The sequence below is a fragment of the Stigmatopora nigra genome, chromosome 2 (genome assembly GCF_051989575.1).
Source record: "Stigmatopora nigra isolate UIUO_SnigA chromosome 2, RoL_Snig_1.1, whole genome shotgun sequence".
Lineage (NCBI taxonomy): Eukaryota > Metazoa > Chordata > Actinopteri > Syngnathiformes > Syngnathidae > Stigmatopora > Stigmatopora nigra.
Genome location: NC_135509.1, coordinates 13571136 through 13594829, shown reverse-complemented (window position 1 = coordinate 13594829; position 23694 = coordinate 13571136). Strand labels below are relative to the sequence as shown.

Here is a 23694-nt window from a genome sequence, read left to right as displayed (position 1 = left end):
GTTCTGAGACTTTTATTTTATATAGATCTTTCCCAAGTGGACACTAGCATATATACTACAATTACCACCACAATAACAACAATTAAACTTTGTGTTCATGAGAGCTTAATATCAGTTGAAACACCTGACTTGGCGTAAAGGTTGCTTTGGGGATTTGGTAAAAAAAAAAAAAAAAAAAAACGGACAAAAACAAAAAAAGGTGCCATTTTAATTTTCCAAACTGAAAAAGCATTTATTCGTCCATGCAAATGTTGGATCGTATGCAGCTTCTGTCGAGCATGAGGAATTGAAATGTGAGCGAGGATTACAAATCAGTCATTCAAGGTTTGGACCGGCGGCACCACGGGTAAACAAAAGAAGAACACAGCGTGGACACTGTTAGCCTGACAAATGTATTTTGAAAGCATGCAGAAAAAGCTGCCAATAGTCATCGGGGTGGTTCTGCTAGATTGAAAAAGCAGCTTTCTACAGCTTGGGCGTGCTATCTGTGCCACCTTAATTCATCTTCGCTTAGGCCTTCTGCATTTTTGTCCCTCCTGAGGACAAATGAGCACAGGGCCCAGTTAACAACAGAAGGAGGAGACGTGCCGAACACAAATTGCGGCCACGGTTTAGTCCGAGCGCGCGTTTTACCGCCTTGATAGCTACTTGCAGGTGGTCGTGTTGAAGCGAGACGTGACATTTTGTTACCTGGATTGTTAAAAGTGATGACCAAATAACTCAACTTATTTAAAAAGTCTAGGGGGAAAAAAAAAGAAACATTTGAGCTTGCCAGTCTCGCAAAGTGGAACTGATCAATTGTACCGAGTTCTATTCAGTATGCGAGGTGCGAATCGATGCAAGGCTTACTGGCGTCTCCGCGCTACATCCGAAGCCAGGTCAATAGGACTGCTGATTATGAGCAGACAGCATCTTTGCAGACTTAATTCCAAACAACTTTATGGTATTTCAAATAAAAACATTCATGTTGTTTTTGTTGCACCACAAGCAGAGTGTAAAAAAGACACTCCCCTATATTAAAGTAAGCCCTTATTCTAAACAACCTCACATAACCCATAAAAGCTGGTGGGTCATCATATTGTTAAAATGACCATCACACTTTCTATTAGTGCCTTATTAAAAACTTTCCAGTTCCTGCAATACATCTTGTACTACTTCTACTAGACTTTTGGCTTGTTCGTGGGTGGTCACCAAAGCCAATCAGGTTTTCCGTTGCATCATCCTTCCTTACACCAGCCACTTTCATGTTCTCTTTCCCCCACGCCATCCATGTATCTTCCCCTAGGTCAACTTCTGGCCCTGTTCCCTGCCAGTTCCAGCCAGTTCAAAATGGCCAAACAATCCAAGTCTAGTCTCTCTAAGCTTGTTTAATCAGTGCTGGATCAGTTGGAACAAAAACCTTCACCCAGTGTGGCCCTTTGTGGAATATTTGAGACAACATTTTGGATCTTCTCTTTTATCTTCAGTTCTACTCAAATACAATGTCACATTTTTGCTAGACAGCACACCATTCAAAAAGAAAAAAAACAATGTCAACCTGATAAAACCAACTTGTAGCACTCCCAATTTACAAATATTGATTTCCTTTTTTCAATTATCAATTCTAATTAGCACAGAACCAATTGTACCACGGGGCATAGGCGGTCAATGAGAAGGGGCTCGGTCAAACCTCACAAATAGACGGTCTCCATCAGAGAAAGTCAAAGAATGTGCAGCAAATTATAGTGTTTTTTTGTGCTATTATTTTATACCCACATGGATAATAGTAGTAAAACAGCTATTACAAATTATCTGCTGAAAATGTGGGTATGTAATGGTTAAACCACTTTTATTTCAGTCCTGTTTTTGGCCAATTTCCCTAGAAAGCACTTAAAATGATCCAAACTGCTCTTCATATCTTTCATTTAAGTGTTTGTTGAGTGAAATTGAAAACGCATCGTCGACATAAATTTGAAACAAAGAATCGTTATTAACAATTTAGATGATAAAAAGAAAAAAAAGTCTAATTGTCCACCACAGATGGTCTAATTTGAGTTTTATGAATCCATGTGGCCTACTTCATTCCTAAACATATGTCATTCATCATCCTTTTCTTCAATTTTTTTCATTTGTACAGCTACACATTGATGGTGCTGTTTTGACTGGGAGGGCTGGCAATGTTCATTTACTGCCAACCTTTGCCACTCAAAATGGATTTGACGTCTAGCCCCGTCAATGGCATTGAAAGCTAGTTCTCTCTCTTCAGACAAATTGCACATCTGTTGTTTTCTAATCACCGAAAGCCATAATTTGCATCTATTTTGAATTTTTTCAACATTTTATTGCAATATAAATTGTATTTATACATGCAAAATATACTAAAGAAATAGTCACTTGACCTATAAAGCATTAAAATTATCCTCAATAGTTTTTGGCTCACATTTTTTGAGTATTTGCATATGTCCAGATGACAAAAGAAGGATTCCCATAGTAACTTTGGTTCAAATATGATATTAATGACTCCATAGCAAAAAGAAAAAGAAAAAATCTGTGTTTTCTGTTCAAGACACACAATTAAAAGAAATTAATGATATAATAGCCGCAGCACCCTAAACATCAATTTCTCTTTAATAGAAAATGCCTTGCTAACATAAGAAAGCACAAATCCATCATTTGTGCTCATTCCAGTCATGGTTGAGCACAAATAGGTTGGTTAATAAATTAATATCTATACTGAGAAACTAGTAGTTGTTATTGCAATTATTGCTGGAAGGCAAATTCAGGTCAGTGGCATTATGTAAGCAAACTGTATGTTTTATGTTGTTTGCACCCAAACCAATAAACGTATATATGCAATGTGCCCTCTTATTTGCTGGAGTGCCCCGATAGCGACTAAATGAACTAAGCAACACAGAAACACGGGTTCACAGAAATTACTGCATAATTGCTTTTTAATGATATCACATTGTGCAAATGATCATTATAAAGCCATCCATTTTGGGCTAGAGTTCTTCATGCCCAGGCACCTCCAGTGCCAAATTATAGTATATCAGTACATTGTGTGAGAAAAGTGATACCATAAGGATGATTAGCTGGCATCCATAAACTGATATTGTCGGCTGTACAAAAAAGTATAAATTGTTCTAGAACATTTTAAGGCACACGCTGTCCGTAAAAATAAATAAATAATGGTAATAATAATAATAACAACCTGTGATCGTCCAATTTGTTCTAACAAGCACCCGTAAAATACAAAGAATAGTTAATGTGACAAAAATATGGATAGATAGTAGCAGGTACAAAAAGAACAGAAAGGGGAAAATATCAGATTGTTGCCCCTTTTTTTAAACAATCTTCTCTCGATGATAAAAATTGATTCTTTTGAGAATACGCTTCACCCAAAAAAAAAAGAACACGCTAAGGAAATTCTGGCGTTTGTGTCGAATGAACTGCTGCCTCTGAAAGTCTCGCTGTTCTTCCTCATTTCTGAAACTCATGCGGCACATGAATAATTCTTCTTCCAGGCTCACAGGCAAAGCCAAGTAAACCCATGGAGAGCTACGTGTGTGTGTGTGTGTGAGTGTGTGTACGCAGGAGAGAGAGAGATTGAAAACATGCTGTAGTTACATTAAAGAGGCCTCAAACAAATGAATGGAGTCGTCTGGGAAAAAGGCGTAAGGTTCCTCTAGCTTCTGTCAGCGTGAGCTTTCAACTGTGATTGATTACTAGCATTGAAGGAAGAGTGTATAAAATACTAAAAAAAAAACACCAATACGTGTAATCACTGCTCACTTTTGATTAAACTCAACAAGGAGGCGATGTAAGAAGCCCAATGCACGTGAAATCTTGTTGGGGAGTCCTGTTGCGAGTGCTGTTGATATTGCTCCATAGACCTAAAACCTCTATTTGTGCCGTGTCTGGCTGGGGTGTAATTTTGTCATTCGATCTTTTAAACAATTTGCTCGGGACAAAAGCAAGCGAATTACAAGGTACGGCCATTTCAATTTAAACACCTCAGACGGGGAATTGTTCTTTTGAGCTGAACTGCAATGTCAGCACATGGACAATGTCACACCATGAAAAGTTTCCCTTGATTGCATTTGCTCACAAAGCACATGGCAAATCAGCACAGTCGCCTTGCTGTTTTCTAACTTTGGCCACCATCCATGTACAACCACCTGAATTACCGTGAAGGATGGCAGGGGGAACGATCATTTTCAGTATCAGTGACGACAGACCTCCAATATCTTTGGGAAAATGGAAGGGATATCTATTGCAATGGAAGCAAGAAAATAATGATCTCAATGTTTTTGGAGTAAGAGCCAGACTGCCTCAAATCATTACAAACGTTCATGAAATTCTCATAGAATTCAAAATCTTCTCATAGTATGGAACCTGCTGAAGTTGAGGACCATACTTATATTTTGGGAGTAATGGGATGTTGGTCCAATACTTTTGTCTATTTGAACCTCTTTACCAAGTCTATCCTTTGTCAATATTTGCTAACTAGAATGGGAATGGCCGAAGTAGATTGTAGATTGTCTTTGTAATTGTCCCCGTGTAGCAAAAACAAACAATTTAATTGAATTGGGGGACTTGTAATGTCCGCATTACTCTAATCAAGGGCCAGCAGAGCACAGTTGTTTATCTCGACCTTGGAAGAATTAACAGAGGAGATTTGCAGTTAGGTTGATACTTTGGAACATTTTTTTGCAGGGTTGTAGCCTGGCTTTCATTGATCAGTCAACTGTCTTATTGCTATTCAAAACAATGACACGCACTCTGTGCTCAATGGGAAATGCTGTAAACTCCCACCCAAGTTAAACAATGCGCAAAGCAATTTGTGTTGCAGAGCCAAGCACTGTATCATATGTTAAGTAATGCAAATGCGAATTAATACATTCAGTCTTTTGTTAGCCTACTCTGAGGCAGTATACCATTTAAACGGCGGCTGATTTACCAGTCGGGGACAACCGAGGGAGGAAAAAGTGCAGCGTGGTGCGCTATCTCGGGCCCACAACATGCAAGGAAACCTCTGGAGAGGGCGGCAGGGATGCAGGCGGCGTGAGAGCGCCGCAGAATGCAAAATACCAGCCCAAATACCCTGGGGGGGCTGGAGGAAAATTTGATTAAAAGTTTGTTTTTCTTCACTCTCAACAAACGGAGGGGCCCGTCGATGCAGCACTGACAGTTAATTGGACTTGGCAGGGCCACGAGTTCATTCGTCAGCATTGTGTGGGGCTTGCCTAGGAGGAGTGGGACAATCGATGTTCCTCAGGATGGCCTGTAATCACTGCACCACTGCGATGAAGTGCAGGGTTAAACATCAGGAGATTGCAGGGGCACCACAGGATTCCAGAGGGACTGCTAATACTCCCCCAAACCTAGAATAAAGCAAGGTCACCCTGATGTGCACACAAGAGGAGAAGAAGATGCCAAAAAGCTAAAAAATAATGGGGGTGGTGTGGGGTTTCTAAGCCTCTCATAACCTGACAGAGATTTTACATAAATAATACATTGCACCAGACGTTGCAAGTTATTTGTTCTCATCCAGATAGCATTCATTTTGACATTACACCTCAAGCTGCATTCAAAATTCATCAATAGATTGAATACATAGGATGTCCTTTGTGAATGTTTTTGTCGTTAGATGGGAAATCTGTGGTACCTCTACTTACAAATGTCTTAATATAGAAAATATTCAAGTTACTAAAGCCCTCAAAGGGAAAAATGTCGTCTCAGAAATTCCATGTTGAGAAATGCAAAATCTGGAAAAATCAAAAATCATCCTGTTTCTTACTATATGTCAAGGTAACTCTTTCAGTGACATCAATGGAGATAGTGCTATCTGATTTTTTTTTAAATACAAGACCTTAGGAAAGACGACCATCCATTCAAATTCTAAGCCAGTCACTCTCAATGGCGTCACAAGTGAACTGGAGTCTTTAGAGTTGAAAACAGGTCACACCCCGAGCTGAACCCCAGCCAATTGCAGAACACACACACACAAAACAACCAAAACTCACTATATAGGAGCACGAAGAGAGCAGATTTCTGACTCGGCAACCAAATTCAAAGCAATTCAAACCTATTCATGACCTCTAAGACCCTTGATCCTCGCTGTCATTATATCGTTTAACCTGCATATTTGAGTTAAATAGGCTAATCCGTTATCAAGTTATTGCAAAATGACTTTTCAGACCTGTGACCTTTGGCCTACAGACCCCAAAATTTAATCAGCACTTTCATTCCGTTTTTCAAACATATGCTGCAAGTTTGATTAAAAAAAATCTCTCTTTCGTTCTTGAGTCATCTTGGGCACATAAAGACAAACAAATGTACAAAACCAAATACTTACTTTCTGCTTTCCCTGGGTTTGACCTATTTGTATATGTGTGCTTTTCTCTGTGTAGAACAGAATTGAATCAACAAGCCAAACTCTTCTGAAGGCTTTTGTGCATTGTGCATATTTTTTTACTGAAAATACTGCCACAGAGTTCAACTATATTTTGAATGGCCTTAATTGTATCCTATGCTATTGCAAAAAATAAATAAAAAATATACATTGCTTTGCGCAGTCTACTTGAAAATGATAAAAGAACACACTTATTCATTTTTAGATTTTTGCTCACCCCTTTGTAGTGAATAAAGTTGATAAAAAAAACTGTGACTGACATATTACCACTTAAAAATAAAAAAATAAAACAGCTCAACAATTTCTCTAGTGTTCTATTGGGCTTTAACATTATTTCCTAAATTAACAGTCCAATCTAATTTGACGTCTATTGCCGTCAGTAGTGCTAAAGCATGACCATTCAATCCTAAGTATCACAGTTCATTTTGATTTGTGAACTATCACTGCCAGTGACATTGAATGAGATATCCATTGTAAAACCTAAATCATCACCAAGAAAATTGACAGAATTATGAGATTTTCCTGTTTTACTATGAAGCAAAAAACAGAAGAATAATAGAAATAGGAACCGAGAGGGCACGCAACTTTTCCGGTTCATTGTTTACACAGAAATATTGACCACATTGGTCACAATTTAAAATTGAGTGCCTGAGAGCACTTTGACAAATCCAAACAGTGAAAGAAAATTACATTCCCTCCTTTAGCAATTATGGACCTCATTTTAAACATTTCTGCCATCATCCTTGTGTATGTTTGTCACAGTACTTAAACCCTCAGAAAGAAACCTCATTGGTTACACTCTGCCCATCTGTGGGAAAGGTTATATACCGCCGAATTAGAAGAAGACGACATTTTAATGTAAAGAGTCTGAAGGTAAAGACACGAGGACATTGAGGACTCAGAAGAGGAGTCGATGCAGGAGCAAGACAAGACTGACAAGCATATAAACAACATTGCAAGTTACCGCACGTGCACACACACACACACACACACACACACACACACACACACACACACACACAAATAGCTTAGTGTAAACGGCTCATCCAAAACAATACATAGTGTCTGTTGAGACCGAAAAATGGCAAGAGACTGAAACCCAGCATGACATAGAGCCTGCAAAATGAGCTTTGTTCTGCATTAGTATTCCGGAGACATTCTGTCTCTCTAAACTGTTATCATGGCATTTCTGCTATTTTAACCGCGCTGACCTTCTCTTAAGGACAACAGATAAGGCTTTTTAATGTCCTTAAATCAGACCATCTATGCGGACGGACTCTCAGACGCACTCTTACTGGATAATGACAAACATCAGTGAGATAACAGCAATCACAATGGGTTGCCTCTAAATTATTTGATCCCAATGACCATGGCCACAGCGTAAATGCTACGCTCGCCCTCCCATGTATGAAAATGCGCACGGTTTAGACTTTCTCCCAAAGGTAATGGAGTAGTGAGCTCGTGGGTGCTGTAAATCCTGTTTAATGGGACGGCACAAGACTCTCCCGAGCAGAGAAGCAAGTCAATGTGCGTGCCGGGCCAAAAAAAACTATTTACGGTAACAACAGCTTTAACTCACCAGGAAAATGCATGCAAAATCTCACTGATCACTTTAAAGGTTAATGTTTGAATATACTAGTATGTTGCATTGATACATGGACATGCATCACACAGATACATCACCCCCGCAAGTTATATAACTAGCTATAGTTAAACACAATCATAATTTATACAACAAAGTGCTGTGGATTCATGACTATTCCCACGGAATTAATGTGAAAAGGAAGAAGGCAAACAAGCTGGCAGAAAATAAAATAGTTATAGTTGTCATTAAAAGGCTCTTCTACATGCTCGTCTGATGAGAAATGTAATAGATTTTTATTTGTGGCAATCATCATTAAATACACTTTCACTGGCCATTACTTTTAAAACATAAAAAGACCCAAGTATGAAATTCAGACACTAATAACAAATTAAAAAGATGGCTAAATCACAGAGAATATCAGAAATTTGATGAAATGGTTAGTTTAATTATAAATGATTTGTCAGTGTTATTTCTAATTAAACCCATCACATATAGGGCTTTTAAAATATGCTGGAGACGCCTGGATATATAACTGATCAATAGGTATTAATAAAACAACATTAGATACATGTGAATACAACCTGGTTTGGTCGTCAATGAATTACAGGGTAGATAAACGACTTAAACATATGGTTTGAGAAATGTGGATTCAACAATGGTTTAATATAGCAGTAATGGGTATGGAGAAAAGTGGTTTTTCTAACATATTATTTAACAACGAGGGGTATATTATCACCTCCGGAAATCCAGATTTTTGTATTAAAATATATTGCAGAACTTATGTACCTTTTCCTTGGTACAAGCCTTTTTAGATAGTGTGTATGTGTGCTAAAAGAAAGCAATTTGACAAGTGTCTTTGGGTGCACGCATGTCACGCCTGGATGAAGCTATTTGCATTGCGGAGGTCTTTGACGCTGATGCATGTCAATGTCCTGCTGCTGTGGGAGAGGAGGAGAACCATCTGGCTTACATGCACTTCTGAGAATAATGTGTAAATGTTGTTGACGGCGGCCGGAGGGAATCCTCGCAGGAGTCTTTTTGAAATACATACTCGCTGGATGGATTCAGTCTGTCTTTGTAGTAATAGGTCAACAAGTTGATGCCATTATTTGTAATGTACTACACAATGAGGCACAACCTTTCTGCTATTCACATCTAGTGTATTTTTCAGACCATAGGTCGTACCGGAGTATAAGTCGCACCAGCCAAACGGCATACAACGAAGAAAAAAAGTGGAGTATAAGTCACACTTTTGGGAGGGCATTATTTTTACAGAAACCAAGAACGACCATACGTCAAACTAAACATGGAAAAATGGTCTGTTAGAATCTGTTAGAATAAGTTTTTTAGATAACTATAGCTTTAAAAATAAAAATCAATTAGCATTTCTGAACTCTTGTCATGTTTAGTATTCATTCCAATGTTGTTTGGAAGCATTTTTCCACCTCAACAGTTAAAATTTTAAATGGAACACTGTCGATGAGCAACACACGATAAAACAACATTTTAGCATAAAAATAGAAGAGAGCAAAGCCATGAAAAGTATAAAACTTATCAATTTATATATCAAAACACAAAAATGAATATTAATGTTCTGCACTGGGAAACGGAGAGGTGGAACGCATTAAAAAAAAGATGTACAAGAGCACAAACACAACACGCAAAGCAGCAACAACAATTAAACATTCATTCATTCCTCAAGAGAATTCAAAACTAAACTCCAATTTTTGACAGGCGACAAGAAAACTCTGTTTTCCCCATCCACACAGCTTTTATCTTAGCCACAGTGTCCTTGAACACGAGCCCTCCTATGACTCCATACAGGTCACAGTGCATCTCTGGTCCCAGTGGGACTTTTGCTTCAAGACCAGGGAGAGGATAAATATTTTCCGGCATCGGCAGGAGGATCCCAGTAGGCGGGAAAGAAAAAAAAACAGCCACAAGACGACTTTGCGAATCTCTCAAAGTTTATCGCCTTCCCTTTGCTCGCCCTGAAAACAGTCAGAGACGTTCCTCTCTGCACCTGAAAAACACACGCAACAGCTTCCTGCCAGGTGCTGCTCCACAAACCAGTCCCAAGCCTTTAAGTGGCAGCCAAGTTACCGGCTGGAAGGCTCTCACTTTGGCTTTGAGCCGCTAAGCATCTCCCTTTCTCTCCAAGCTTGGGTGACATGCGTTTTAATCACATTCACACATTATGTGACCACCACACATTGTGCCCTATTTCCAGGAATCAAATCACGGCGCAGGCTTTTATACCAGGTCAAATGCCTCTCTTGACATATAATGCAACAACAAAATAAACACAACGGAGGTGTATAGCCGCTACATACAGATGTCAATGTGTTCTTTGTTGCCTCTTAGAGCCGTTCACTTGTACTTGAAGGCTGTTAATGTTCATACGCTTTATATAGAAAAGTTAAAAGTATGCAGAAAAAGCAAGAGAGGCCATTTACACTACAAAAAAAGAGGGCAAATTTAATTTGAGATTTGGCAGACATTCGGTATTTTCGACAGATGAAAGCTTCTAAATGAAAAGTCTGGAATGGCGCCTGCGATGGAAATTCACAGTTATGAATAATGCCTGTCTCAATGCTCAAGTCTTTTAATAAGTTGTATTAGCCCAGCGCCGCCACACTGCACTGCACATCTAACCAACCAAGAGTGGACCAATAGTCTCCGGAGGGGGCGGCGAGAGGCGACTAAAGCCTCATGCACTACCTTGTTGCAGCCTCACCCGTGTGTGTGTGTGTGTGTGTGCTGGTGGTGAACTGTGTGTCTGCTGCAATGACGCAGGAGCAGGTGATTTACACACATCTGCTAATCAGGGAATGGCTTTCTTGCTAATGAAAATTCATAGATCCATACACTAACAGTAGTGATACAATTTCCCATTCTTTACTCTGACAACTTGATTTATTGTTGTGTATATTGAGAACGTGTTGTGTGGGTTTATACTTTAGCTCTGCGATGGTAGGGTATTTTTGCAGAAACACCATCGGTACACTAGTTGGCACTGTAGCCTGCTGATTATTTATTTAGGTTTGTTTTTTTAATAAAACAAAACATATCACTGAATGTTCACGTGAAGCCACGTTTGGGGAGAGGTGGATTGGACGTTTTCATAGGCTAGGTTGAGAAGTTATGGTTTGTTCCATTGATGTAGTATAGGTGGATGTCTGATATACAGCACTGAACTCTGTTATCAAGCCAATCCTGTAAATCATTCTATACTCAGCTGATTGTACAGCAAATTTCATTTAAGATCTACTCGTGTTACCTTCAAAATAAACTGCTATAAAATCAAAAAGTAGAAGGGCATGCTGAAGCCCATCCTAGCTGATTTTAGATTTAAAGGACTACATTTAATTATTTTTCATTTTCCAAAAGCTCTATTATTTCTAAACAATGTATCAACAAAGCCATTCATCCATCCATGTTAGATTCACCAAGCAGATCACTTCCACTTTCAGCAAAGGAATATGAATTCATAGGAACTTACCTTTTCCATTGGCTGTGTTTGCAAAGAAGAAAGGATACAAAGCTAAGTAGCTTTGCAATAGGTGTACACTGGCGTAAATTGTACTAAACTAGCAGGGTGTAAAGCCATTTTGGCTTAAATGAGTAACTTAGTAACTAATAGGGACTGAGGGAGTAAGGAAGGATGGTGCACTCACCACTAGAGCAGTCCAGCCCACCCCATCCTGGCTCACACTGGCAGGTATCCGGGGACACACAGCGGCCGTGGACACATTCTTCTGTGCATAGAGCTGCAACACACATATGCAAATGTGTTAAAAACACAAGCAATACAAAAGACTATTAATACTTAATGACTACATGTGTTTTTAAAAAGAAAATCTGTGATATATTGCGATATCACCTTGCACAATTCTCATATAGACATCTACTTTCAGCACAACAGAAAGGTTACGTTGTTTGTCTCAGTCTGCTGAGATATATTCATTCATTTTCCAAAGCAAGTCATCTGGTAAGAATTTCTGAACGAAACAACTTTGCATATCATTAATTATCCATTGCACCCGCAACTCTTATGAGAATAGCGGTTGCAAAGAATGATTGGAAAAGTCATGTTTTGTAATGTGGACTAAAGCTAGATAAAAAGCTAGAACACACAAGCAACAGATTATATATATTTATGTATTCATTTCTTTATTTTCCTTTTTACTAAGGTGTAAAGAACATTTTTAAAGCAGTGCTTCCTTAATTATGCTTTACAATAGTGTGGGACACCTTAACTCACATATTTATATTTAGAGTGACAGTACCCAATATAAAACACTCCAAATGTAATATGTACACATTCAAAAAATTTAACTTTTAGCCCATCATTGACAAGGATAGATGTCAAATTCATATAAACTTGTAGGCCTGTTTGTTTTCGTACCACTAGACGTTAAACCCCTATCGAGGGCAGACAATAAGTTAAACGAGTGCCCTATGAAGGGTAACATATCAAGCAGCAATGTGTATTGTCCGTATTGGGGATTAATATTAAGTTAGATTTAAAATGTTGAGAATTCTAAAAAGACACACACTAGGTAGGACGGCGAGAAAATGCTGTGTCGTTAAACACTTCTATTCAGCATCCATCTACATGATTTGACAGCAGACTAAAAAAAAATTCTCCAGAAAGTGGGGACTTAATCAACATCTCAGTTTATCACATGGTTTTACGTTCCAAATCGAGCTGTTATCAGCAGGCAGAGCCATGACAAAGTGAGTCGTAAATCCCTACTAATTTGATCAGCCAGTGCTTTGTCATGTACTCATTCTTGAATATAGCGAGGACCGCGCATTGCGGTATTTACCAAGTATGTGTGTGTGTGTTGTCCCGATCATTCTTATTGAGCAACACGGCACCAGACCGTTGGGATCTTATTTGTATTCCTGTGAGCGTGCTGGGGGAGTTTAAAAACAATCCGCTGGGTAGGGGGTTTGCCATTTCTTGTTGTTTTATGAAACTATATCAAATCCATCATAAAGATGAGGGCTTGGCATTAAAAAAAAAGTTGAGTTGGAAGACAAGGTCATCAGGCTCACTAGGTTAAGACAGGCATTCCCTTATCCTGAGGAAAGGAAGCAAGCATGATGGGAATCAGCAGTTCACGCACTTAGCCTGTGGTGAAATCACACAACCAAGGGCAGCAAAACAAACAGATGCCTGATCCGGTTGGGATCGCAGCCAAATTCTGCCTTTTTGTTTATTGTCCTCATATTACGGTTTGGAATAGTACATTGGGAAAGCAAGATTAGCTTGGAGTTGTTTTTTTCCTCCCCAGTTTTATGTGCGATACCATGCATCTCATTTTGGAGGCAGAGAGGTCAGCGAGAGCTGGCAGCATGCCTGAACTGTACGACTATGGATTATCACTCAATCAGCCTTCGATTAGGGTCCACTGCCAGCAGGGGGGTGGGGGGTGAGGCCGGAAAGAGGAGGAATGGGGGGAATCCCAAACAGCCGCGAGCCTTTGCGAATCACGGAAATGCTCCTAAGGCAAAAATGGGTAAACCAGAGATTGAGAGATAATACAAGGCAGATTTCAGCACATCAGTATTCTGGCCAGGTAGGTGTCTAATTAAAAGCAAGCAGGGATGGGAAAAGAAAGAAAAGAAGGGAGTCTGTCTAACATTTGTGCTGACGAAGGCACCAGATCGACTACCTGTAATCAATGTGGCCGCAATATGCAGAGTGTTGGAAACGAGGAGACCAATTCAATGTCACCACGACGAGCTGATTTGATTTTTGTGTTAATCAGCAAATTCTGATCAGAGCCCAAAAGGAGGGGGAATGCAAACGTGTCCACACAAGAAACATGGAAATGAAGTTTTGGCCAAGGAGAAAAAGATGAAGTGTGCACTTCAACCAGAAATCTGAATAGAACTCCCCCAAAAAGGCAAATCCTAATCAAACAGGAGTAGGTCTTTTCATTTTAATTGAAATTCATGAATCACACGGGCAAACTCATTTCTGAGGAATCTGAAAACGGAGTCTTTCATCTCGATAAAAGGCTAATCTAGCTCATTATGCAGGAGGTGTTATCAGAGCGCTTAACAATGGAGCTAATTGGTAAATGTGCGGCGCCGTTAATAGGAGTTATAGTATTCCATGTCCTAACTGCAATCTGTCTCCAAATTAATGACAAAAAAGATATTACAATTTCTGTGTTGTGTTCTTTTTTTTGATCCAAATGGCTCTTTCCCATTAGTCATATCCCTGCTGTATAACTTTTAGCTACAAATTGCATCTTCATGTATTCATGTCATCTTTTGTTAGTTAACACTTTCCACTCCATTCATCCAGAAGACAGACTGAACAGTGTTCTAGACGTGAAACTGAGGCTGTCAGTGGCCACCAGCTCTCGCTTCAAGATCAGATCAAATTAATCCATCAAAATCATCAGCAAGGAGGACTCGGTCCTTCTTTCTCTGAACAAAATGGCACCTTTTCACCAAGCAGTTGCCTTAGGAAGGTAACCAGTTGATTGCAGTCAGACGCTACTTGTTTTACCAAAAAACTGATTGGTTAAAGACTTTGTGCTTGATCGGTTTGAACAAAAACAGGGCACATTCCTAATCCTACCTAATTCTTCCTATAGGAGAACCCCTACTCTTATTCTCTCTTTACTGTTGCCTATTTGCCTTTCCACCCGCTCCTGAAAAATATGCAATATAATAATAATAATCTCCTGGCCAATCTTCAAGCTTTCTTCTTTGTGCCTGCAAATATGAGGTACTATGAGGTCACCTATGCTGGAATCAATTTCGTAGGGAGCATTTGTTGAACACTCCATCCAAACTTTCTATCTGGGAAGGTGATTTTTTTTTTAAAATCTTTGGGGCATGAAAAACAGTAACAACGTCAGGATGATATAGATATGAAAGGCACAGAAAGCCTTTCTTGTGAAAAACAAGAAGAAGAAAAAACTCAGAAGATGTGAAACACGTGTTACTGCCTAAAACCTTCAAATGAAATCGAGGAAATCTTGGAACCGAAAGATGATCATACTTCAGTGAACATGCGGAAGCCGTGTAATAAAGAGCTTATTAGCTAGTGACTTCCTCACATCAGCCTCCAAAGGAAATGACTTACTAAGATGTACTGAAGGAATTCTGAGATATACAAACTCATATCACTAATTGATAAAGTCCTACTGAAGCAAACATTTAGTATTATTTACACAAAGATTACTTTTTTAAATAGAGGCAAAGAGAGGGAACATTAAATTGTGATGAAATTATTTTTAAAAAGAGCTACTTTAACATACACCTGACAAAATGTACTGAAACAAACACACCGAGTTCATTTTGGGTCGATCTATGCTATAATGCCCGCTTTTGTCGCTGCATGCAAAACAGCTTGGGGAGGACAAATCTCTTAATCCTGGAAGTGAAAGTGTTAGGATTAAAAGGGCTGAAACAGTTTGCAAAGACAGCAGAAAGCAAAACTGCCCTATCGGCCCCTCAGTGCCTCAAGTCCCACAGTGGAAGGCAGGGGCACATTTTTCTTTCTCCTACGCTTGACATGAAATCCAAATAAAACCTAACTACATGTGAAACCAGCAGTTAACACCCTGAAAAAGTCGCCGATGAATACATAACTTTATCGTCGGTCAAATGTTTAATGAATACATTATTGATCAAAGCGCAACTCACTTCTTAAGACCCCCCAGATGATCATACAACCTTTTGCTGGCTTGCTTCCCAGAGCTGAGACACCCTGGGAACCGTAAAGCTAAGACAAGGACAAACAAAAATGTCTTGCACCGAGTGCAAAAGGTCAAGTAAATATTACAGTGTCATTTCAATTTCTTTCCAAGAGAATAAAAACATTGTCTGGAAGGAAAATACACAACATTCATTCATTCAGCTTTCATACCGCACATCCTCGCAAGGTTTACGGGGGGTTCTGGAGCCTATCCCAGCTGACTCCGGCCACAAGGCAGCCTACGCCCCAAACCGGTCGCCCGTAAACCGTTGGGCACACAGAGAGACAGACGACTATTCGCGATCACAATCATATCGCCACCAGCGGGAATTGAGCCTGCGCTGAAGTCAGGCAAGTAAACCACTACACCATCAGGCGGATTTATTCACAACATTGTGAATGGAAATTTAAATAAATGGGGTAGGAAGAGGGTCGCATTGATTTAATGGGGAAAGGCTACAATTGTATTTTGGTTGTGAGGTTTTAACCCAAAAAGTTTTTTTAATAAAAAAATGTTTAGTGTTTTAGTGATATTGAAAGTAATAAAAGCACATCAAAGTAAGAACAGCAGCAGGTTACATTACAAACTTTTCCGTATCATTTATTTTCACTATTCAAACCTTAAATAAACTTCTATGTGTTTCTTTTACAACAAAGTATCATCTAAAATATCAGATATTAATTCTCTTATTTTCATAAGCCTGTGTCCATTCCGATGTTGCTAAAGCAGTTAGACTCCAGTTTGAGAACCAATGCAGTAGTGATTATTTAAAATGAAAACAACATTGTCGAAACAGACTTAAGAGTCAATTTATGGTTGAGGGGAAAAAATAGAGTTTAGGTTACATATATATCTGTTTAATCGAAAAATAATCAGTTAAGGATTATTTTCAGCATCTTGCTTCAGGCTAATTTCCACAGCTTCTGCTTTTTTAAAAACTGATTGCTTTTTAATGGCCCCTCCTCTCTGTGCCACCAGGACCTAGTTGGCTCGTTAACTTTTCTCATTGTTATACAGCTTCGATTAAATTAATTTAGCCGGAAGAGCTTACAGAGAGCGGTCTGTGGTGGAAAACGGCATGCCTGCGTTTTAAATCAGGCGCACTCATCTAAATCCGATCAAAGCCACATGGATGGTGGCTCGCTAACAGAGGAGGTGCTGATTAAGTGTTATTGGTTGTGTATAGTAAAAGAAAAATGTGGGCGGACGGACGTGCTTGCCTGGGAGGCTGATTGTCTGCAAGTCATCCTCTATTTGATTCTTTACTTACAATGCTTGGAACAGCATTTCACAACTGTGAGTCAGGTCTCCAAATTGGCTTGTGTGTTCAAGATTCATCCATCTGCCAAGCCGTTTATCCTCAATTTAGGTTGCGGGGGTGCTGGAGTCTATCCAAGCTATCTAATATCAGTAGTCAGGGTAAACCCTGAATTGCTTGCCAGCCAATCGTAGGCCTCAATGAGAGAAACACACATTCATGCACTAAATTTGAAGTGATCAATTGCCAGAGTACCCGGGAAAGACCCAATACGGATGCGGAAAACATGCAAAACTAACATTTCAAAACTGTGTGGGGGTTTCATATTTACAATAATAGTTGTGCCTCTTTTGGTTGTCATGGTTGATGGCATTTGTTGTGTCTTAGAACTAACCCAAAGCAATGCATGAGTGTTACAATTCAAAGATGTCACTCAGTAGAAAGATAAAAAAAAATTCAGAGACATTAAATAAACATAATAGATTATCAAGTTGAGAAAAGATGGCAAAATAGTCCAATTGGTTCATTCAGAACAAGCAAAGGATGACAAAATTACCCAGATTTTTTCACTATGTGCTTCAAACATGGTGCTATGAAATTCTATAATCAGTCACTTTGAATTCATAGCAGCCTTTTTTTTTCCTTTAACACAAAACGATAAAAAGTGAAAATATTTGCTTCAGAGTATAAGTAGATCCTAAATGTGGGGAAAAAAATAAGGCCGGGGAATCCCTAATGCATCGTTTTGGATGGAATAGCAATGAGAGATTAAAAAGATGGCGAGATTGGAGTGCCAAATTTGTTTTCTCCATGTAAAATGACATTGCTGCAGTGATTTCCATTTTTTGACATGGTCCTCATTCCTCATGAGTTTTATGCTTGTGCCTATTAAAACTATATGATATAGGGTGACTGTTTTATTGATTAAAAAAATGCTGATCGCAGGACAGGAGACACGAGAGAACAGTTGGAACTCACTGGTTTAGAATATACACCACTGGAAAGTTTGATGGAAAATAGGATTAGGGTTGAAAAGTGATACTCACGGACACACAAGTCTCCACTCTCAAAGTATCCAGGACAACATTGTGAGCGGCGCCTATACATGGTCCTAACTCCCCGCCGATAAGCTGTCTTATAGCTGATCCTGAGGAAACAAGACACAGCGAGATAGATATGAGATGTCCAATATGTGGGACCACTGCAGAGGGGAAGAAAGACAAACAAAGAGATGTTTTGCTTTGATTTATTGTTGAAGTAGAAAGGAGTGGTAAGTAGTCAAAGTCATTGAGGTATAAAGCCTCCCTATAGCTATCGATTGCACATTCTTCTCACAAGCAAAGTAGCAAAGCAACATGGGATAAAAAATAAAAAAAACAACACAAAAATACACCAACTATAAGTATGGTGTATTTCATGTCAACCTCAGCAATTTATTAACATTATACTGATGACTTTTTTTATATGGACAGTGCAATTCAAAATGTTAAGATGCACATTTTCATGAAATAGCCTACAAGAGTTTTTAAAACCTCAGTTTTGCCAATAGATGTTTTATAGCAACAATACGTCCCAAAGGAAAACTCCATTTCAAATTTCCATCTTACATGTTAAAACATTTGCAAGGAAAAAAAATGAGGATTTATGTCTAGTATAGTGTCGTTACCAACCAATCAAATTTAGCCATAAATGGGAATTTACACCCCAAATAAAAGACAATATTTAATCAAATATTGACTGCAAAGGTTGCCCAATCTATTTGAATCATCACTGCCACTCCACCTAGTTCAAATGGATTAGACGGTCAGCATCATCGGCAGCCAATCAGCTGATAGACATATCTAACATAACATGGTTATAAGACAAAAGCTCAGTTATCCAACTCTATTGATCAGGAAAGTCCAAGACATTCACAAATCTTAAAAAAAAATACCTAAAAGCAACCAAATTGTTGTTATTCAAGCTTACCGGTGTCTTGTGCACTTGAACCAGTTAAGAATATCAGTACATCTTGTGTAATAAATCTGGTCAAAGGGATGAGCATAAGATTCCTGAACAGTGACGGCGTAACTAAAAAGAGAGAAAAACATTTCAAATTGTAATTACTATCTCATGTAGCGCCATAGCCCCAACATAGAATGAAAAGATCCCATGAGTGTACAGCTTCAACAAAAGCATTGTAATAAAAGGCATTAAAGGACCTTATTGGTGATTCATTTTATTGATGTGCGCAGCGTAGGAAGCAGCTGGATATTGGTGAGCAAAAGCCACCAGCAAAGCCCACTTATGGGAAAGCTATCAATGCCAACAAAGCGGAAGCGCATTCCTAAGTACCCTCACCTTGGTCAGGCAATAATCTCGGTAATATATCACCTGGGTTTTCTTTCCACCCCCCTTCGCCAGGCCAGAAATTATTCCGTCTTATTTCTCATAAGTGACACAACCCGGCCCGGCTAATAATTATTCCGGCTCTCTGGCTGTTGTGATTGATTGGGAATGAGAGTAGCCTGATCAATTTTCCTGTGTATTTCATTTGAAGCAGCAACTCCTCCCCATCCCTCACAGTGCCTCGACTCAGGCTGTGCCAAATCGATACGGCTGTAATGGTTGAGAATGGATCTAAGACTTGGCTAGAGAGAGAGAGAGAGCCTGTTTCACTAAAGATGCCGCCTGCCTGCCTAAAGATGGCCTCGTTCTCCTGGACCCTCGTGCTGGTTTGTATTCATTTATTCTGGAAGGAGCAGAAAAAAAAAGAGCAAACGTGCTGACCTTTCCCAGTGGCTGCAGACGTTGGGGTCATCGGGGTTAAGGGTCCGCACGTGGGCGGTAAAGCCCAAAATGAGGAGCAGGGTGGATAGACGGCCAAGTGACCTCATCACTCAACCTGAAACCATAAAGACACATCTTTATTGAATTTTATTTTTTCATTGGTATGTCAATATTTGAGAAAACATAGAATCTTAATGTTTAAAATGTTTATTTCATTGGAACAATTTGTGAAAAAGAGGAATTTTTTTTACAAAATAGTTCCCAGAAATGTAAATGCACACCATTCAAAAAAGCGGGTTATTAACAAGAAAGTAGTAAACTACTGCTTTTCCTTGACTAACAAAGAAAAATGATCCAATAATACCCTGGAATACAACTCAAAGGTGTGTGTTGACATAAATCCCAGATACAATAGACCTTTTCCAAAGCTTGAAATTATTTTCTTCAGAGATATGGGTGATGAATGTGTACAATCTGGGATCATTTAACCTAAGAGGAAGTACTGAGGGAACAATATAAGCTTGTAATGTTGCAACAATATAGAATCAGAAAAGACAGAAAAAACATTAAAGTAGTTTGAATTCCCAAAACAATCTCTCACTCCAAAGTTACTACGTTTCATCTCCTTTTGGGAGACGTTCAACCTTCAACATCGACACTGACGGAGACGATGATTTGTTGAGACCTGCAGCTTATTTCATTAGACATAAACACACAGGGAGATAACACACGATGGCGGGCGGTAAGGGGGTGACAATGACAAATTTCTCTCATCTGCAGGCCTTCTTCAAGCAAATGAGGACACAAACATAAAGAATGAGCATGCACTGCATGGCATAGGTTAATAGCAGCATGCTATTAACGGTAGTGGCACTAAAAAGTGACATCAGCCTCAGAATGAAAGACTACATTGATCGAAAACAACAAGCTAGGGATAGAAAAGAAGATCAAATCTGCTGGCTTGAGTTTTTGCAGACTTTTAATGCATCCCACATGCGCCTCCTATGAATTGAGCTCAACATCAGAGTGACTGTATCCTTTAACAGCAGCGTTCACATGTTCTGCTAATCTTCCGCATTGATTGCTGCCTGTAGTTCACTTCCAAGTGAGGGAAAATCAATCAAAGCTTCACTCGCTCTAAGTAGGAGTCCATCCGAGCAGGCAGAGGTTACTGTCATGTTCATTTTCTTAACAGGATGATTAATCAAGGTGTACGCTTGTTACAGGAGATGACCGCTATGATTTTCTGGGCCATCCTCAGGAGAATGTGCTTAAACAGCGGAGGGGTGTTATGTAATTGACAAAAAGGATTTGACTGCTCTTGTGATGACACCACTCACCGTCATCTGTTTTGGCTGATTGGAGTGGCACATTACCTCTCATTTTCACATTTGGTGACAAAGTGTTTGGGCTAAAAAAAAAAAATGATGGTGTTTTGCACAGGATTATGGAATGTTTTCTTTGCTAGGGGCTTTTTGGTTAAAGTAAATGATTACATTTATTCATTTTCTATTCCGCTTATCCTCACAGAGCTTTAGGGGGAGCTGGAATATATCCCAGCCAACTTTGTGAACAATTGCAACAATGAGTCAACAATCGTTCACGCTTAGACGTGTTGGGGTTGTGGGGTGTCGCGGTGTACCCAAAGAAAACCCACACAGGCACTAGGAGAACATGCAAAGTCTACAAAAGACAACCTGGGAATGAACCCCTCGATCTCGGAACTGTGAGGCAGTCTCGCTAAACACTATTCCACTATTTTATAATAACACTTCTTCAGAAATCATATTAGGTTTAAATGTTCTTTTGCGTCTCTGCTAGTGACAATGTTGACAAATGGTGACGATTCTATGGTTTTACAGCTCGCAAGTCAAAGTCAAAGCTATTTGGAAAAATGTCATTTTATAAAGTAAATGTATTTGAAACTGTCATTTGAGGTTACGTGTTAAAAGTTTAAAAGCAAAACATGCTTTGTAAGCTTGTTAAAATGTTATTTGACAGTGGGACACTAGTCGGGGGGAAAAAATCAGCAAGGAAATAACACTAGGGATCGTCTTACACGCAAGGACAACATGAAAGTTCAGAAAAGTGACAGGAACACAAGTCTCACAATGACACAAACAAAGGTTCTGTGTGGAGATAACACGAACACTGAGCCAGTGCATACATAATCTTATTGTGTCTCAGACATTGTATTTTCCACTGTTAAGAGCAGCTTTTATTCATTCTTAAACTATCCTACCATGTACTTTTCACGTTCAAATATATGGCCACCAATTAAATGTACCGAGCAATAGCGACCAGTCCAAAATGTTCCCCAATAGTTTGTAAAAAGTTATTAGGGAAAGACACCAGATCACCCACACATCCTTACAGGGGGAAAAAGCACTATAGCTAGCAATAAATAAATAAAAAGCTGTCATCTTTAAATCAGGTTTGAATGAAACTGCAGCATACTATCAAGTACATTGTGTTAAAACAATAGATTCCAATTTAGCATTGCAGATCCTCTAATCATGTTTGGTTCACTTGGAAAGACATGAATAAAAGTCCCCTCCCTCAGCTATTAGGATCTTAGTGGATCCGGCAGTTGAAACATTTTTAGACCATGACGGAGAGCCATGCTCTTTGAGTAAGCTTGTTAGTAGTGGTAGCGACATAAAAAAGTGAGTGCAGCTCTTAAAAGACAGCTTTAGTAAGACTTCAGCTAATATTACGGGACACGTGAACTAACACTCACCTAATAGTAATGCCTATATGGATGCCGAAGAGCACAGACAGGGGTTTTGGTGGGCTTGTGAAAAAGCTTCTGTGTGTTCAGACACACCCTCTCTGGGAGGAATGATGACAGGTCACAAATCTGTTGGCAAGAAGAAAACTAATGAGCTTATGATGACACACACACAAGACACACATTTGCGCCACACTTGCAAACAAAGACTCATACATTTGTTACGGAAGTGATGCTCTCGGCGGGGGTAGCATTCACGTAAGCTGCTCTTGAAAGGCCAATTTATTCGCTGCGGCCTCCACATCCAATTGCACAGTTTTCATTTCATTATACTACGTGCGTGCCTCCTACCTGATTTTCGCTGCTTTGCTAAAGGAATAAAAGGCCGTATTAAATCAAGAGGGGCAGTCACAATGAACTCAGCTCACACTTCAAACGCTTGCAAGGAGCTCGTACGCCGTGCGACCAAATGATCTGCTCTCATTAACAAAGCCCACACTAGAACCACAGCGCAGAATGCACACCCGGCATCCGTATATGTTTGTCATCAACCTCAAATGCACTCCTAATGATTCCTCCGTGAGGTCAGAGGGCATTGATGGGATGGGGGATCAAAAACACACACAATATGCCTGCTTTGTCTTTTGCTCCAATGAATAATTCAGCTTCTTTCTTTTGCCAGGACGGGACACTCCATTGCCCTCACTAATAAGCTCATTTAACATATCTTTGTCTCACTGACGACCTGCCTCCAAAGGAAACTACTCTCTTTGAATACGCTATGCAGTATATTTGAATCATCAATTCACATTTTTATTCCTGGAGGAAAATAAAGAGTTGGAGTTTAGAGGATAAAAAAATGAACATATTGCAGTGAATGTGAAAGAGTGAATGTGAAAATGCACTTTTGCTACAAAATGAAAGATGCTTTTCTTTTTAGTCAAAACAGAACATAAATACAGGCAGAAATTAGATTGATTGTTTTATTTTGAAAGACATTGTGTTAAGTAGATCCAATTTTTTTGTCAAACAGTAGCAATACAGAAAAAACTACCAAATCTAGTTTTAAAAAAAAATGTAAACAGAAGAGCCACAAAAAAAGCAAAAATGAGAAAACTATGGCTCAGGGTGATGGAAGGGTATGTGAAATTACTGGCATTAGAGTAAATCCTTCAGCCAAACAACTGATGTCCAATTGTCAGCAAGAAACAAAGCATCTCAGACTGA

The 23694-nt window shown here is 39.3% G+C and overlaps 1 protein-coding gene across 4 annotated transcripts in view; it reads right to left on the bottom strand.

Moving 5' to 3' along the window:
* LOC144184404 (multiple epidermal growth factor-like domains protein 11) overlaps window positions 1-23694 on the bottom strand; it is a 67277-nt gene that overhangs the window by 30575 nt on the left and 13008 nt on the right. For all 4 annotated transcript variants that reach the window (XM_077710401.1, XM_077710403.1, XM_077710404.1 and 1 more), the window contains exons 2-6: window positions 22477-22596; window positions 19737-19851; window positions 18936-19037; window positions 18014-18114; window positions 11657-11749 (exon numbers count right to left, since the gene is read on the bottom strand). In XM_077710401.1, the coding sequence (XP_077566527.1) occupies window positions 11657-11749; window positions 18014-18114; window positions 18936-19037; window positions 19737-19843 (403 nt within the window). In that variant the 5' untranslated portion in view covers window positions 19844-19851; window positions 22477-22596. The remainder of the gene's footprint in view (window positions 1-11656; window positions 11750-18013; window positions 18115-18935; window positions 19038-19736; window positions 19852-22476; window positions 22597-23694) is intronic.